Source organism: Spodoptera frugiperda, chromosome 7 (assembly GCF_023101765.2).
Source record: "Spodoptera frugiperda isolate SF20-4 chromosome 7, AGI-APGP_CSIRO_Sfru_2.0, whole genome shotgun sequence".
NCBI lineage: Eukaryota > Metazoa > Arthropoda > Insecta > Lepidoptera > Noctuidae > Spodoptera > Spodoptera frugiperda.
The window spans coordinates 2,733,010-2,748,852 of record NC_064218.1 but is presented as its reverse complement, the minus strand read 5'-3'; the positions used below and the strand labels follow the sequence as shown (position 1 = coordinate 2,748,852).

General features: G+C 37.7%; 1 protein-coding gene across 1 annotated transcript in view; it reads right to left on the bottom strand.

Moving 5' to 3' along the window:
* Nucleotides 1-15,843, bottom strand: part of LOC118266321 (atrial natriuretic peptide receptor 1) — a 62,268-nt gene that overhangs the window by 44,521 nt on the left and 1,904 nt on the right. Inside the window, exon 2 of the mRNA XM_050694771.1 lies at nt 12,484-12,649. Within this exon, the coding sequence (XP_050550728.1) occupies nt 12,484-12,649 (166 nt within the window). The remainder of the gene's footprint in view (nt 1-12,483; nt 12,650-15,843) is intronic.

Here is a 15,843-nt window from a genome sequence, read left to right as displayed (position 1 = left end):
CTTAGAAAACAATGGTTCAAGAAAATAAAACGAAACAACAAACAAAAATAAACAATGAATAACACAGTAAATAAAACAAGAACATCACTAAACCGGCACATCTAAACTCATTCGCTACCAAATCAATCTCTCTACCTCACAGATAAACAACAGATTTCACTAAAATAGAGAAGGGACTACTAAACCGTACCACATCGTTCCCTGGCTCATTACACTGCAATCCAATCACATTCCCCGTCAATGCCAAGTTCGCCCGAGCTCTCTCCCTGATTTCTTTGTACCCTTGACCATAAGGGTCTATGCGTCACTCGATACTTCAGTACTCGATACACTCTGATAAAATGCCCATCACTATTACTTTTCAATCTCGATCAACATGCGTTCGAAAAAAAAAACGAATATGCTCGACAATCAATGAGCGGGAAAGATGTTTGAATTATGAATCCAAAAAAGCAAACACGTTTTTTTATGGTATAAGCCTGTAAACGAGCAGACGGATCACCTTATAGTAAACAATCGCCTATGGACACCCAAAACACCAGAGGCATTACAAGTGCATTACCGGCCTTTTAGGGATTAGGAATAAGGATTGTTGGGGAATCGGGAAGATCGGTAATTGGGTCTCCGCTAACCTCACTTCATTTGAGTGCCTTTGCTTTCTTTGAGTCCACTTTCAAAATATTCTCTTGTTACTACGACAACAATAACATTAAATAAGCCTTCAAAACAAACCACAATAATAAACTCCTTCCCTTCAACACACAATACCCGAGTTGACGACAAATACGCTAGCAAATTCAGAAACTACTACAATTTAATACTAAGAAACACGGAAATTTCTGTTCAAACACGTCAACATTGGGTTGTTATTAAAATATTATGTTCTAAAATAGAGCTGTGTTAGTAGAAACATGATTATACAGTATGTTCGATCTTGTATGATATATTTGAATACCGTCTAGGACGACGGAGTGTGTAGGCGTAGTTCCAAAAGGATTTTAGGAATCAATCGACGGTTTCGCACGATTTATTTTATAGAGGTTCTAGATTCCACTCTCATCTTCACTCTTGTAGATAGTGCAATATTTTAGGGAGAAACCACACTAATATTGTAAATGTGAACGTTTGTTTGTTTGGATTTGTCCGTCAATCATTGCTTGCTGAAATTATTGAACGGATTTTGATGAAATTTGGTTTACAGACAAGGTACGAGCTGACTTGGGTGATAGGATACTGATACTGGCAGAAGCTAGTATTGTTAGTAATATATACTCTTTATGTGATCCACAAATAGTTGTTTCGGGTCTGAGTGTCATGTAAATGAACTTGTACGTTTGTAAACGCACTCACCACACAGGAGAAAATCCTAGAGCGAAACAACGTTTAAAAAAAATAAGCTTAATAATACAGTTCTAAATTATGAAATAAACACAACACATCATTCAAAGTTACAGTAAATAACATCAAACAGTAAAATAATAATTGTAAATACAATAAAAAGGGTCTTGAACTTGTGTACGTGACCGTCACTTATTTACTCGACAAACCCAATAGACCAAGGGTTAATAAATTGATAATTAATTTGGAAAAAGGTCCTTAACTTGTAATATTCGTTTGAGAATCAGATCACGGACAGAAAAAAGGATCAAGCATTATGTCATATGAAAAAGTGACTTTTTATACCAATTACGTTCACATAGTTAAAAAAGGGTTTTAGGTAGCTTTTGCAAAATCGCAGAAAAAAGGGATCGTTAGTGAATTGTTAGTTATTTATTTTTATTACGACCTATGGATCAAAGACATGAAGTATTATCTACATAAAAAGTACATTGTACAGGTAATACAGGTTACATAGTTAAATTTCTAGACTAATAAATTACATTGGAGTGTCTGTTTGTCATATTGAAATAACCTTTTTACTATATGAATATGTAATATACATATACGATACATATACCAGAAACAATTATTTTTTATTTTTTTGTAAAATCAAATCAAATTAAACCACTTTTCGCGTTGTCTGTCTGAATGTCTGAAATGGCTGGACCAATTTTGACTAGAGGTTTATTAGCAGGTAGCTTATGTTACTAAGGAGCAACTTAGGTTACTTTAATTTTAGAGGAAATGTAAATTTTAGCTGGTAAATGATACCCAAATTTTGTCAGAAATCATTATTCTACGCGAACGAAGTCGCGGGCAACAGCTAGTACATAAATATCATAATTAGGTATAATGTTTAGTCGCTTCTGTTACTACAATAATTCAAAGCTTTTTACGACAAACAAATAATTATTACCAAAGTATAAATAACAAAATCTGGTCCTGACAATTTTACGAGAAAGCTTTACCTACAGTTAAAATAAACCGAACAGGTAAATGAACAATTTAATAATTTTTAATATTAATAATTATCAAATGGTTTATCGCAAAGTAACAGTCGTCGCGACTTCTAACAAAGAGCGGAATCACGACAAAAGCAAGATAACAATTGAAATTAAACCGGTGTTTACTCGTAAAACAAAGAGATAAAATAAAAGGTCAGGGGATTTGGGAGTAAAAGGAACATTATAGGACTGTCCACATACTCCGAATGTAATTTTTCATTTTATTTTTAGCCATGATCGTCCCACTGCCGGACAAAGGTCTGAATGAATAATGCAATATGCAATAATTTACTTAAAACGTCGTTGTATATAAAGTCTTCATACACTTCCCCTTTTTAAGGGTGGAAAATCATCCAATGATTTCTCTCGCCTTGGGAGAGGCAAGCGGGATTGTCAGACTCTTACTGACTAAAACCACCCTGTACCTACTCCTGCTTTTCGAGCCGGAGCCCCGATAAACCCGCTAAATAATCCGAAGCTCCGGATCAGGCATTCATTTCCCCTAAAGTGAAAGTTACGCGTATTTTTTTTTTTTCGTAGTTCTATTATTAGATCCAAGAGCCTAAAATACACCTAAAACCCAAACGACTAACAGAAAACTTACGAACACTTGAAATCCAACCATTACTTGCCAGGTCACAGCTACTCAATAAAATAAAGCTGTTTTCTTACACTCTGAAATTGAGCCTGATTTTCGGTAAAAAGTTCTGGGTCTTGTAGCAATGGCACTCTAAGGGAGAGACTGTACAACAGGCTCTGTTTAGGCACCTGAGAATAACGAGCAAGATTTTATCGCTCTCAGCTCTTAAAAAGCGTCGCAGCGACACAAAACACTTACCTACCTAACGCCTGTTTCATATAAGTATCCGATAAACTTATGTGACAGATAGCTCATACAAATTACGTTTATCTGGTACGTAGCGGCTATGAAGTAAGTACAAAGAAGAGATGACATAATGTGATTGTGCACTTGACAAAACAAATGGATCCTGCCCAATGATATTTAAAAGGTGTAGATAGGTAGTAAGCGCTCAGAAAATAGTACATTAAAATGTGGACAATTGGCAACGGGTTTTTAATATGGGACCGCATGTTGGAAAATAAAGAGGGGCGTGATTTGTAATATCTCGCGCTCCTCGTAAAGTGCGAAAAATTATGTTACAATGAAGTCTTTTAAAAAAAAACTTTGCCCCACGTTAGGATTTTCCCCTGTGCCATGGGTGCGTTTACATGACATCCAGACCCGGAACAACAATCTGTGGATAACACAAAGAGTTGTTCTGTGTCTAACCCGCGACACGTTACACGGCGGCCAGTTGCCCAGCCACCGCGCCAACTGTGAAGTCAAAATCTAGTTACGACATCTCTTTGTATTTGCTTCATGATCCAGACGCTGTGAAACAGGCCCTTAGTGACCTTTACGCTCCAATGTACCCCGAGGTATTTCTAATTGTTCCGTCCATTACTAACGAATCACGGACTTAATCTGTAATTACTGAACAGATGGCCGTGCCCTTAACCTCAGACTTTCCTTAGAGACTAATCATTAGAAGAATTTAATTACAATGATGGTTAAATACGACGTCTTAAGAGATGGTTAGCACGTGAGATTACTTTAAAATCTCAAATTAAAAACGTTCTTTATTTACTCGTTGAGAGAGTCTAAATTATGTTATTTTTCTCTCTTAAGTAGAAACGTGACGGCTATAAAAGTATATGTCTTACCAAGAGTGTGTTTGATTAAATTAGTGGCACTAGTATATTATCTTCTATTCTCATCATCATCATCATCAGCCGAGAGACGTCCACTGCTGAACAAAGGCCTCCCCCCTGCATCCACTGGCTCGCCACCACTCTGACGATGTCGTCGGTTCACCTAGTGGGAGGTCTGCCCAGTTCCGGTCCGCGGTCGCCACTCAGTCACCTTCCTGGCCCAGCGGCCATCAGTCCTCCGAGCGACGTGGCCTGCCCATTGCCACTTCAGCCTGCATATTTTGAGAGCTATGTCTGTAACTCTTGTTCTTTGGCGAATTTCCATATTTCGGATTTTGTCGCGCAAAGATACTCCGAGCATAGCTCTCTCCATCGCGCGCTGGGCGACTCTGAGCCTTTCTAAAAGGCCAGCAGTTAGGGACCATGTCTCGGTACCGTACGTCATCACTGGCAACACACACTGGTTGTACATCCTGGTCTTCAGACACTGCAGGATTTTTGACGAGAAGACTTCATGCAACTTCCCAAATGCTGCCCATCCGAGTTGGATTCTTCGAGCGACCTCTTTCTCGAAGTTGGACCTACCTAGCTGGATGATCTGACCCAGGTATGTGTAGTGGTCTACAACTTCGAGTATATCGTTCCCAACGACAACCGGTATAGGTGCAACATGGACATTTGACATGATTTTCGTCTTGTCCATGTTCATTTTAAGGCCCACCTGTTGGGAAACGGTATTGAGGTCGCTGAGCATGGTGTTCAGCTCTTCCAGCGACTCTGCCATTACGACTATGTCATCGGCGAAACGGAGATGAGTGATGTATTCGCCATTAATGTTGATGCCGCGTCCGCTCCAGTCCAAGAGCTTAAAAACGTCCTCCAGTGCGTTCGTGAACAGTTTCGGAGATATAACGTCTCCCTGTCTCACGCCCTTCCGCAACTGGATTGGCCTCGTAGTCTCTTCCTGGAGTCGGATGCGCATGGTGGCGTTGTTATACAAACACTTCAAAACCTCGATGTATCTATAGTCGATGTGGCACCGCTGGAGAGACTGCAGCACCGCCCAGGTTTCGATTGAATCGAAGGCTTTCTCATAGTCCACAAACGCCAAGCATAGTGGCAAGTTATACTCCTCGGTCTTCTGTATAATCTGCCGCAGCGTATGAATGTGGTCTATGGTACTGAAACCTTTTCGGAATCCGGCTTGTTCGGGAGGCTGGAAGTCATCAAGCCTGCGTTCGAGACGGTTCGTGATGACCCTCGAAAACAGCTTATACACATGGCTCAGAAGTGAGATAGGTCTGTAGTTCTTTAGCAGACAGTTGTCGCCTTTTTTAAAGAACAGAACCACCACACTCCGTTGCCATGCTACCGGCGTGGTTCCCTCGAGTATGACGGAATTGAATAGCTTCTGGAGGACTAAAAGTATCGGTTTTCCACCCGCTCGCAGAAGTTCCGACGTGATTCCGTCATCGCCCGGCGCCTTGTTGTTTTTAAGCTGTTTGAGAGCCATCCTAATCTCGTACAGGCTGATGTCTGGGATATCCTCAGTGTAGTGCCGCGTCAGTTTAGCTCTTGGGTCCCGAGCTGTACCGACGATGGGTTGCCGTGTTGAGGTGTATAACTGTCCGTAAAACCTCTCGAGCTCTCCGAGGATCTCGGACTTCGACGAGATGACGCTGCCATCCTCGGTCTTCAGCCTCGTCATTTGGCTTTGCCCAACAGACGAATTCTTTGCGAAGACTTTTGAGCCCTTGTTTCGCTCAATTAAGTCTCTGACTCTTGCGGCGTTATAGGCCCGCAGGTCACGTCGCATGTATTTCGAGATTCGTCTATTGAGCTTGCCGTATTCAGACATATCGTCTGAAGACTGCAGCCTCATCTCGCTACGATCCTTAAGAAGTTTTAAGGTTCCGTCGGAGAGCTTTTGGGGCCTGTTTCGGCGGGGGTCTTGAAGAAGTCTGACCCCACTGCTCGGACAGTTTCCACCAACCCATTATTTATCTCGTCCACGTTTCCACAATCAGCTAGACACTGGAAGCGATTTTGCAGTTGGAGTTGGAACTGCTCGGGGTTTTGGATCTGGGCACGTCCAGGGCGGAGCGTGGACTTCACCAGGCGTGACCGCTCTAGTTTTACATTGATGTTCAGTGTGCCCCTGACAATACGGTGATCGCTACCGGTTTTCACCTTCGCTATCACAGAGACATCACTGAATATACGTCTTTCGGTCGCCATGATGAAGTCGATCTCATTTTTGGTAGAACCATCAGGGCTTATCCATGTCCACTTCTTGGCCGGTCGCTTCTGGAAGAAGGAGTTCATCAAATAGAGTCTCTCCCTCTCCATAAAGTCGACCAGCCGCTGGCCCCGATGGTTTCGCTGCCCATATCCAAATGGCCCTATTCTCAACTCATCGCTATTCCGTGTGCCCACCTTTGCATTGAAATCCCCCATCACAACGGTGAAGTGTGTTTCGGAGGAGTGTATGGCTTTTGAAATTTCCTCATACAGAGCCTCTACTTCGTCGTCACAATGTGTCGAGGTCGGCGCATATACCTGTATGACCTTCAGCGAATACCGGTTAGATATTCTGAGTATAAGGTACGCTACCCTGTTCGACACACTGTCGACCTCACACACGTTGTTGACGAGAGACTTGCGGACGAGAAATCCGACACCACCCTGGGATTTACGGTCTCCTTCCCGGAAGAAGAGCAAGTTGCCGGAATCTAGGATTATCGTATCCTGACCCTCTCTTCGGATTTCAGATAGTCCCAAGATGTCCCACCGCATTTTGCTCAATTCTTCCTCCAGCTCGACAATCTTCTCATCAGTCCGCAGTGTGCGGATGTTGTGCGTTGCCAGGGCCAAAGTTCGTCGGGGGTGGTAGCGCTTTCTCTGCCGGGGATTCTTAGCACCCCCTGCTCCGCCGTTACCTGATCCGCTACCTAGATCAGGAATAGCGGAGCTGCCGGGGACTGGGGGCCGTGTAATTTTGTTGTCGCTCATAGTGAAAGGGGGGGGGTTGCCATAATCCCCACGCTTGGCAGGCGGCTTGGGGATCGCAGTTAGGTCACCGATAAATTTTGAGAATGCTGCTGCCCATTCCTCGGTGGCTGGTCGCAGTTTTAGGACGTACCCGGGTCCGTCCGTAATCTTCTATTCTATATACATATAATAAAATCGTAGAAAAGTGCTGTCTGTACATTGAAAATAAAAATAAAAAAAATAGCAGGGGTTATTGTTATGTCGATGTAATTAACTTTTTTTTTGTCTGTTTGTCTGTTTGTCTATGCGCGCTAATCTCAGAAACGGCTGATCCGAGTTGGATGCGGTTTTCACGAATATATTGTGGGATGCTTAAATTTACATTTAATGTTTGTTTCATGTCAATCGGTTCATAAATAAAAAAGTTATGTCAAATTAAAGAATCACGTCGAACATTCTATGCTTATACCATTAATCTCCGCAACTATTTGACGGATTTGGTTGAAATTTGGTACAGATATAGTTTAGAACCTTAGAAAGGACATAGAAAATAAAAATAAGAAATAAATTATTTATAGATAATTCTATGTCGATCGTTACACGACTTCGGTTCATGTTATTGTTTTAATTCATCGAAAAAAAGTAAATAAATAGTAAAAAGGTATGAAAAAAATAATATCAATATAATTAAACTTTTAGTACAAAGAAAATGCCCGAACGGAGTATAAATAAATAATCCAAGTTGTCTTTATCCTCGATAGATGGCGTTGGGATCGAAATAGATCGCGCTATGGTTTCGTTACATTCATTTGGTTGGGTATCGGCCGAGCGCTTCGGTACTATCGTAGAAAAAGTGTATTATCAGTCGTATGATTATTTGTCTGTAGTGGTCCTGCTGTTTCGTATATTCTAAATTGGTTTCGTTGTATTTGTCAATTAATAAGTTTATTTGTTGGGTTTTCCTGGTTTTCTGGTTAAACTATTTAACGTAGGTTTAGTTTGATATCGATTATTAGTAGTTACTGTAGTTAGTTTTTTTAATAAAATTGTAAGTCTAATTTATAAATTAATTAGATTAGATTTAAGTCGTTTCTTTTAAATTATTTAGTTTAAGCTTGATTATTATAGCATAGAGGATAGGTTGTAATATAGTTTCTTTTTACCCGACTGCGCCATTAGTTTTAAGTTAGTTTAAGTCCGTTTTTAAACTATTTTTTCAATGCCCTAAGTGAGTATACATCTATTAAATTCAAACGCAGAGCTCATCATGTTGATTTTTGAAGAGTTCCCTGGAATATCTTCCACATCTCATTTTTGAAGAGATCCCGCGAGATCGGGAACTATGTTATTAAAACCAAAAATTTGCCGGAAGTCACTATTCCACGCGAACGAAGTCGCGGGCAAAAGCTAGTTGTTAAAATAAATAATAAAATTTTGATTAGTGGTTTGCACACAAAAAAGTTAATCTTCAATATCTTCAATGTGAAAAAATATGTTAAGTACATTGTTTTGCTCGTATAAATTGAAAATAAAAACAATAATAAAACAACATTTTAACACGACTTCTCTTTTTCAGAGGACCTGAACCTTAACGAAGTCGCCCGATTTAATGTAACTTTCTTTCATTTTATCATTAATAATAAAAAAGTGGTCTACAACGCTTCTACAAAGATTGAACGGATCCATACATTAGAAAGTTGAGAAAACATTATAAAACTTCAGATTACTGGCAGCCTTTTATAAAATACTTTACAATTTACAAAGAAAATATGTTTCAAAAAAGCACTCCGAAATTTATTTTTATTTTAATCTCAACTAGTTTCGTTTCGAAATAAAAAATAATAATTGTATTACGAATCCATTTTTATCGAAATTAGAAACTCTAGTTTATTTTAATTTAAAAACTTATAGAATCGAAAAATTCTATACACATTTTAGTGAATGAATTTTGGGTATATCAAATGATAATAATGGTTGATAGCATAATCTTTTTAAGATATCAAATCAATATTTGCATTGACATCTCAGGTTAATAAGTTTTGAACTTGAATATTGATTGATAAACCCATTAGCCTCTATGAAGGTCTATACCTTGAAAGGCTAAGTAAAGAGTGAACGGTCTGACAGATCATAAGGTCAGAGGTGTCAAGATAAGGCTTTCTATTAGCTTTATAAGTCTGCATCGGATGGCTATCGGAGTGGTCGCAATTTGATATGAACTTTCGATATCAGAAAATAAGATTCTAATTTGATTTTCGATTCGTTATCTCCTTAGATCGTGACTTGCTACTTTTTAATGACACGTTATTTTATTATGTGTTATCGATCTTTATTGTCTAATGGTTAATGTTAAGTATTTTCTACATGCGTGAACTTTTAACCAACATTTAGATTAAAATGGTTAAATTATTGGACATACATATTCAAATTCCTACGTTCGTTCATAATTCAATATGTGTATAGCATCAACTTTGTTATCAAAACAATGGCAACTTTTCTTTTCATATTTATACTACAATTTCAATTTTACCTATAAATTACTAGTAGTCAACTGTTCCCACATTTTTACGTAACAAAATATAAAGTTCTCAGAATTAAGGCTCCACCAAGGTTTGGGAGAAAACAAACAATAGAACGTACTGGTTATTTACAAGTTAGCCCTCCCTAACTTGATGTTAGCTGTTCCACTAAACTTAACTTACTTAACTCGCACGTAATAACTTCACGTTAACTTAGATTTACTTAGTTTTCCTCGGTATACATGTTAAAGTTAATTAATTGAAGACTACTGAAAATGGAAAACATTATTTTCTACTTATCATTTGAGACAAACCAGCATATTTTTTGAAATAAATCTGATCTTCACATTGAGTTTTGCGTAACAAAGGAGAGGATCTAACTATGGGTGGACTTGTGAAATATTTCTCAAATAAATCATCTAGACTCAAACGGTACACTACATGAAATAAAATATACAAAACATAACCTAGTCATATATTTGATTGTCGGATTAGGTAAATAGTAATCTTTTCAAGAGATATGCTCGTAAAAGAAACAATTTCAATGTTAAGAGACTGGATTTGTGTCCTATGCATAACAATAGAGTCGCAGTCGTGCCGTATAACATTCGACTAAGAATACAGACAACATACATAAATTATACAAGTATTTACTGTATATCTACCGAGAAGGTTTTAATCTGTAGATCACATTTGAAATGATTTACAAATGTATTTTAACTACGCATTAATTATCGCCTTAATCTCTTTGATTTACCGCCACCTGAGCTATCGCCTAACGCCAAACGCCATTGTTAATGCCATTGTCAAATTATCCAATTACATATGTTCACTGTTCAGGCCACACTAAAAGTAACCCGTTACAGTGTCAAATACGAAACCATTGAACAATACATACAATCAAAATGCACTTTATATCCTGAACTGAAAATTTGAATAATACAAATATGTATGTAAAAGCCTCCATATTCAAAAGTCACGCTTTCAACAAATGAACTTTATACCTTCGATGGGTGATTAAAAGTTCACTAGTGAGTATCTTGTGTACATAATCATGTATAAATCACTCACCAATCAATGGAGGTAAACCAACAAAAATCAAAACTTTTGAAACCTGCTTAATGCTTTCCACCCACAAACCAACATTGTTCCCTGTATAACGCCTACTTTAAGATCAATTTCAGAGAAACTTCGAAAAATGTTGATCAAGGAAATATTGTAAGTTAAGGACGATTACCAAGTCATCGTAGACTTTTGTTCGCGACCGTACTTGATCGAACTATTCAGTATACCGACCACGCTCTCTTTCACAGTTTCAGGAAAACTCTCATCAATTGTAAACATGAGTGTTTGTATACCTATATAATATAAATCATGCTTGTTTGTTTATTTTATTATGTTTTCTTATATAACACGTCAGGCAAGGTCAATAGAAACATTTCACCAGCGGATCACAGTGTCGTGAACTTTTTCTTAGACCTTAGTCAACACTCTAAATCTAAACGCAAATAACAAATCTGAAATCTCAAGGACACAATACCCAAGCCAGCCTGTGGTAAACACAGCTTGACTTGAGGACGATTGATCTGCACGGTAGCTCTGTTCAAATTTTAAGCGTAGCAACACCATATATACTCAATAACTCATGTACCTAAAGTTACATATCTATGTATGTGCGTACATTACATTAAACCCTACACAACTCATAATCGAATTAATAAAGCCAACTACTCGAAATAGTACGTAATAAATAATACGACTAATAAAACAAGTCAGCTAACTACGCCTACGCAGCTACGCCGCTACGTTGCTACGTGCTACGCGCTACGCCACGTACGTAGCATTGCTACGAATAACAATTAAGCACTATTCAACTAAGTGCTTGTTTATAGAACATTATTTTTGCAGGGATTTGCCAGAGCAATTAGTGTGATTTACTGAATTATTCATGCTGCACCTCTATAATGGCTGGCCTTCTAAGACAACGTTATTACAATTCAGTTTGTTTTAGCATTTATCATTTTTATTTCAGTTTTTATTTTTCAAACTGATTTCAATTAAATTATACTCACTGAATGGCGTCTCTAATCGATAAGGTTTATAGGTGCAAGTTACGGGGTTGAATGTTGAGACGAATAAAATATGTGATAAAAAAAAATATAACACAATCAATATTTTTTTCTAAGACCATTTTTCTTCGTAGTTAATCCTAAATAGTGTACTCGTAGAAAAGGGCTAGACGAGTGTTGGTCGCGTGGCTAAGAAAAGATTAGGCAGTCTATTTATAGCCGGCTTCACTTCATATGTCGACACGTAGGTACTAAAAATATATTTCTGCAAGCCAACTGGCTTATGGATTATACACCGTTTTTAGAGTACTTTGGATATTTTCAGCATTTTTATGACCAAAACTTATGAACGCGTCTCGCAAAGATTTGTTATGTACGCTCGAGACCGATCGAATGCAATGAAATAGACAAAATTGAAAAATTGCGAACGTAAAGGACAAACAAATAGCATCACTGTTATTTATATTTTCGTGAGATATTCGCTGTTATCATCGACTCCTTAAATACTTCCACAAATACTATTTTTATGGAATAGATGGCAAACGGGTAGACGAGTCACCTGATAGTAAGCGATTAGCGCCGCCCATGGACAACCGCCCGGAGACACAGGCGCGTTGCCGGCCTTTTAAAAGGAGTAGTAAAACGGGGTGAATAGACAATCCTGTATCTATTCACCCCTTGAATTCTATTCCCCCTTTGTACCGTACGCTCTTTTCTTGAAGGTTTGAATGTCGTATCGATATTCTCATCTTTCTAATACTTGAATCTCACATCGAAGTTTTTAGATAATCTCTCGATGTTACTTACTTGGTCTCCCATCCCAGTGATGATGGGTGTGTTCCAGTAGGCTGCCAGCCTGGCGACGGGCTCCAGGGCGAAGGCACAGGCTGGTCCGATGAAGGCGATCACGTCGTCCTTGAAGTGCATGTCCGCAGCCAACCCTGGAGCTATGGCTCCCGAGCAGGATGGGTAGCTGTGGAAGAATTATCTGTATTAGTGTGAAATATTAGGATAGGAGAGGGGAAAAAGTGATAAGTGACCTGCATTTTATCACCTATTTCTTGCCACTACTGAGCCAATTACTAGACTATTTCGAAACTTCGAAAAATATATTGATGATGTGCTCGACCTTGAAATTCGTCACGTTACTACATGACAAAAACGAAAACAAATATTTACATTGAAGTCAACTTAATTAAACTTTTTCAATTAAAGAAAATCAACCGAATGGAGGTCTGGTTATAAATAATAATAAAACTGCAAAAAGGCCTGCTATTTGGTCTCGAACTGTTATCCAAGCTTCTTATTAAAACTGCTGAGCTGCAGATTCATTACTAAATTACCTATCTATAAGCCAATAAATATATTCCAAAAATAACAAAATCATAGATGCAATGCATTATAATAACTGTCGAAATACCCTTCACCCAAAGACTACAAGAGTCCACGTATCACAGTACCTTCACCTCAACCCAGCCATTCGGACATAACAGAGACCTAAAATTCTAGGTTTAGCTAAAATTAAATCAAGACCTATCTCATTATTTTTAACTAGAACGTATTATATTAATAGAGGTCTTAAAGTATGGAAAGGGTCATTCACCTTTGTGTCAGCATTATTTTACTAAATGCCGTACGTGACTCGATGTGAACAAAGTACATACATACGCTCCCGCTAAATTAAAGTACACTTAAAACTCGACTTTATGATTAATATTTAGAGAGCTTTGTGTTGAATGTATCCTTATTTTAAACGGTTTTAATTTGTAGTAACATAGAGTTTATTTCTCTAGGTGATCTCTATTTATTATGTTTATTAAGTCATCTGACGTTTCTTCGGTTGAACTGACGTCCTTTGGGACCATAAAAGTGAAGGATAAAAGAGTGCACTTACTTATACTTTTTATGTACGGTATTCATATACTTTCGTATTCTGCTATGAATAAGTTAAATAATTTATATTATTATTAAAAGTCTGATGACTATTGATGAAGTGAAAAAGGTGTGTAAGATTCGTAGCATTTGGTGTTCCATTGTCTCCGCCTACCTCCATGGGAGACAGACTTGAGGTTATGAATGTATGTTAAATTTTACATTTAGGTACCCGAATTTCTGAAGCGGTGGTAGGTGTCGAGTATCGAGCATATAGCCATACATTGAATATACCATACATTGTTAGGAAAAATACATCAAATTATGCTTATATTATAATTTAACCAAAAATTTGAACCTTATAATGTTATATGAAACCTTATTTACCAAAACAAACATCCATAACTCTATCTCGCTCTTGAACTTTAAACAATACTTATCATAATAACATCGTATGTTCTCCGTACATTCACATTGAATGCAAGTAATACATATATTGACATATAAACACACATACATACTGTATAGTAAACACGATCCACGTGGATACATCAGTTTACAGGCATCCATCACTGAAATTGACATCGCGTTGTTCCATACGCTCCTTTTATGATATTATTTTTTATTATATTTTCAGTAAAATATCGGCTTACTAAAATGTCAATAACTCTGTGGTTGGTATTATAGAGGTTCACACTTGTATTTTGGGGCTTAAAAATATCTATGCAAAATAGCGATGAATTTATTGAAATATATCGAATCTTATTTCAGAATCCGTATAAAATAAAATAAAAAGTCAAGAGATACGCAGAACACATAAGCAATTTATCTGCATTACCCGAGATTTGAACCCAAAGTTAGATCGACAATCTCCACTCATTCGTCCACGAAACAATCTTTATACAAATAAGTCTAGAAAATGACAATCTTTATACAAAGAATGCTAGCATTCTGGAGACTGGAATATATGTAGAAAATATTTTCCAAAACGGTAACAAATGTGGTGCGAGGAAAGCCTCCCTATGAGACGGTATCTAACGAGGAACTCCCCTGGGAACCAACTTCCCTACCCAGTACCCAGACACAGCAACTGGAGCTACAATTACTTAATATTATTTACAAACTTTTCCCCATACACTACATACAAAGCACAGCCTGATGAGTGCAAGACCCTGGGTTCGATCCCGTTTTAGCAAAGTATTATTAGATTTTAGAATTTTTAGGTGTCATGAAGCTGTTGTGTGTTTACATAATTTACAACACGCGTTTTTATAATAACTATCGTGAGACATACTAAATTAAAATTAACTAAAAAATCACGGTTTACTCACGTATATAATTATAGTTTCGAGTCTTAGAGGGACTCTTCATTATGAGCAGCTTTTATCTATTAATATATGCGTGAGTAAACCGTGATTTTAGTTAATAACATAATACGCGTTATAATAGGTCCTTAAAATGGATAGACAGTGATGCTTAAATATATCATGAACATCCAGTTTTCGTCAGTTATGGGTCCCTTATTGTAAGGGAAGAGCCTATTTCCTAAACTGGATACCATCCTGAAACCGCAAAACACAATACTTCTTTACTTGTCCCCAAAATTAAACCCAAAAAAAGTTTACTCAGCAATCATCTCATGCTTAAAATTCTCATTTACGTTACGCAGTATACTTACAATCCTCATAAAGTTTACCCTTATATCGACTAAGAAAATATGCCTTAATAAAATTGACTAACTGACACATTTCCAGAAGCGAATATACCCCACATATCCTGCATATAAAAGTAAATATGTAGGAAATATAGCACCTACCCAATACGTCTTCCTCACCGTATTATAATCAAAGAATGATCGTATTCCAATAACTTCTGTATCTACGTAAATTTATTCCATACTCCGTAGTAAAAGGTTTATTGAAACGTCTGCAAGTTATTGACACTATAAAAATGTTGCATGCGACGAATGTCAAGTAGAGTTCCTTTCTGTACACTTTATGATACATGTCTACTTTAAAGTGCAGTAATGGCAGTTTTACTTTACAGGTGCAGTCACGAAGAGTTAGGCTTTTGTTTTATTTAGCGCCTGTTTTACCACCTTCATATAAGTGCCCAATAAACTTATATGACAGATAGTGCATACAAATTACGTTCTTAATTCAAAGTTATCTGATACATAGCGGCTATCCAGACATTGTGAAACAGTCCCTTACTCTCTCTCTATTTGTCTCTCTGTCAAAATCCATCAATTTTTAGAGACAAACGAGTAGATAGAACCTGACTGTTAATGATCTT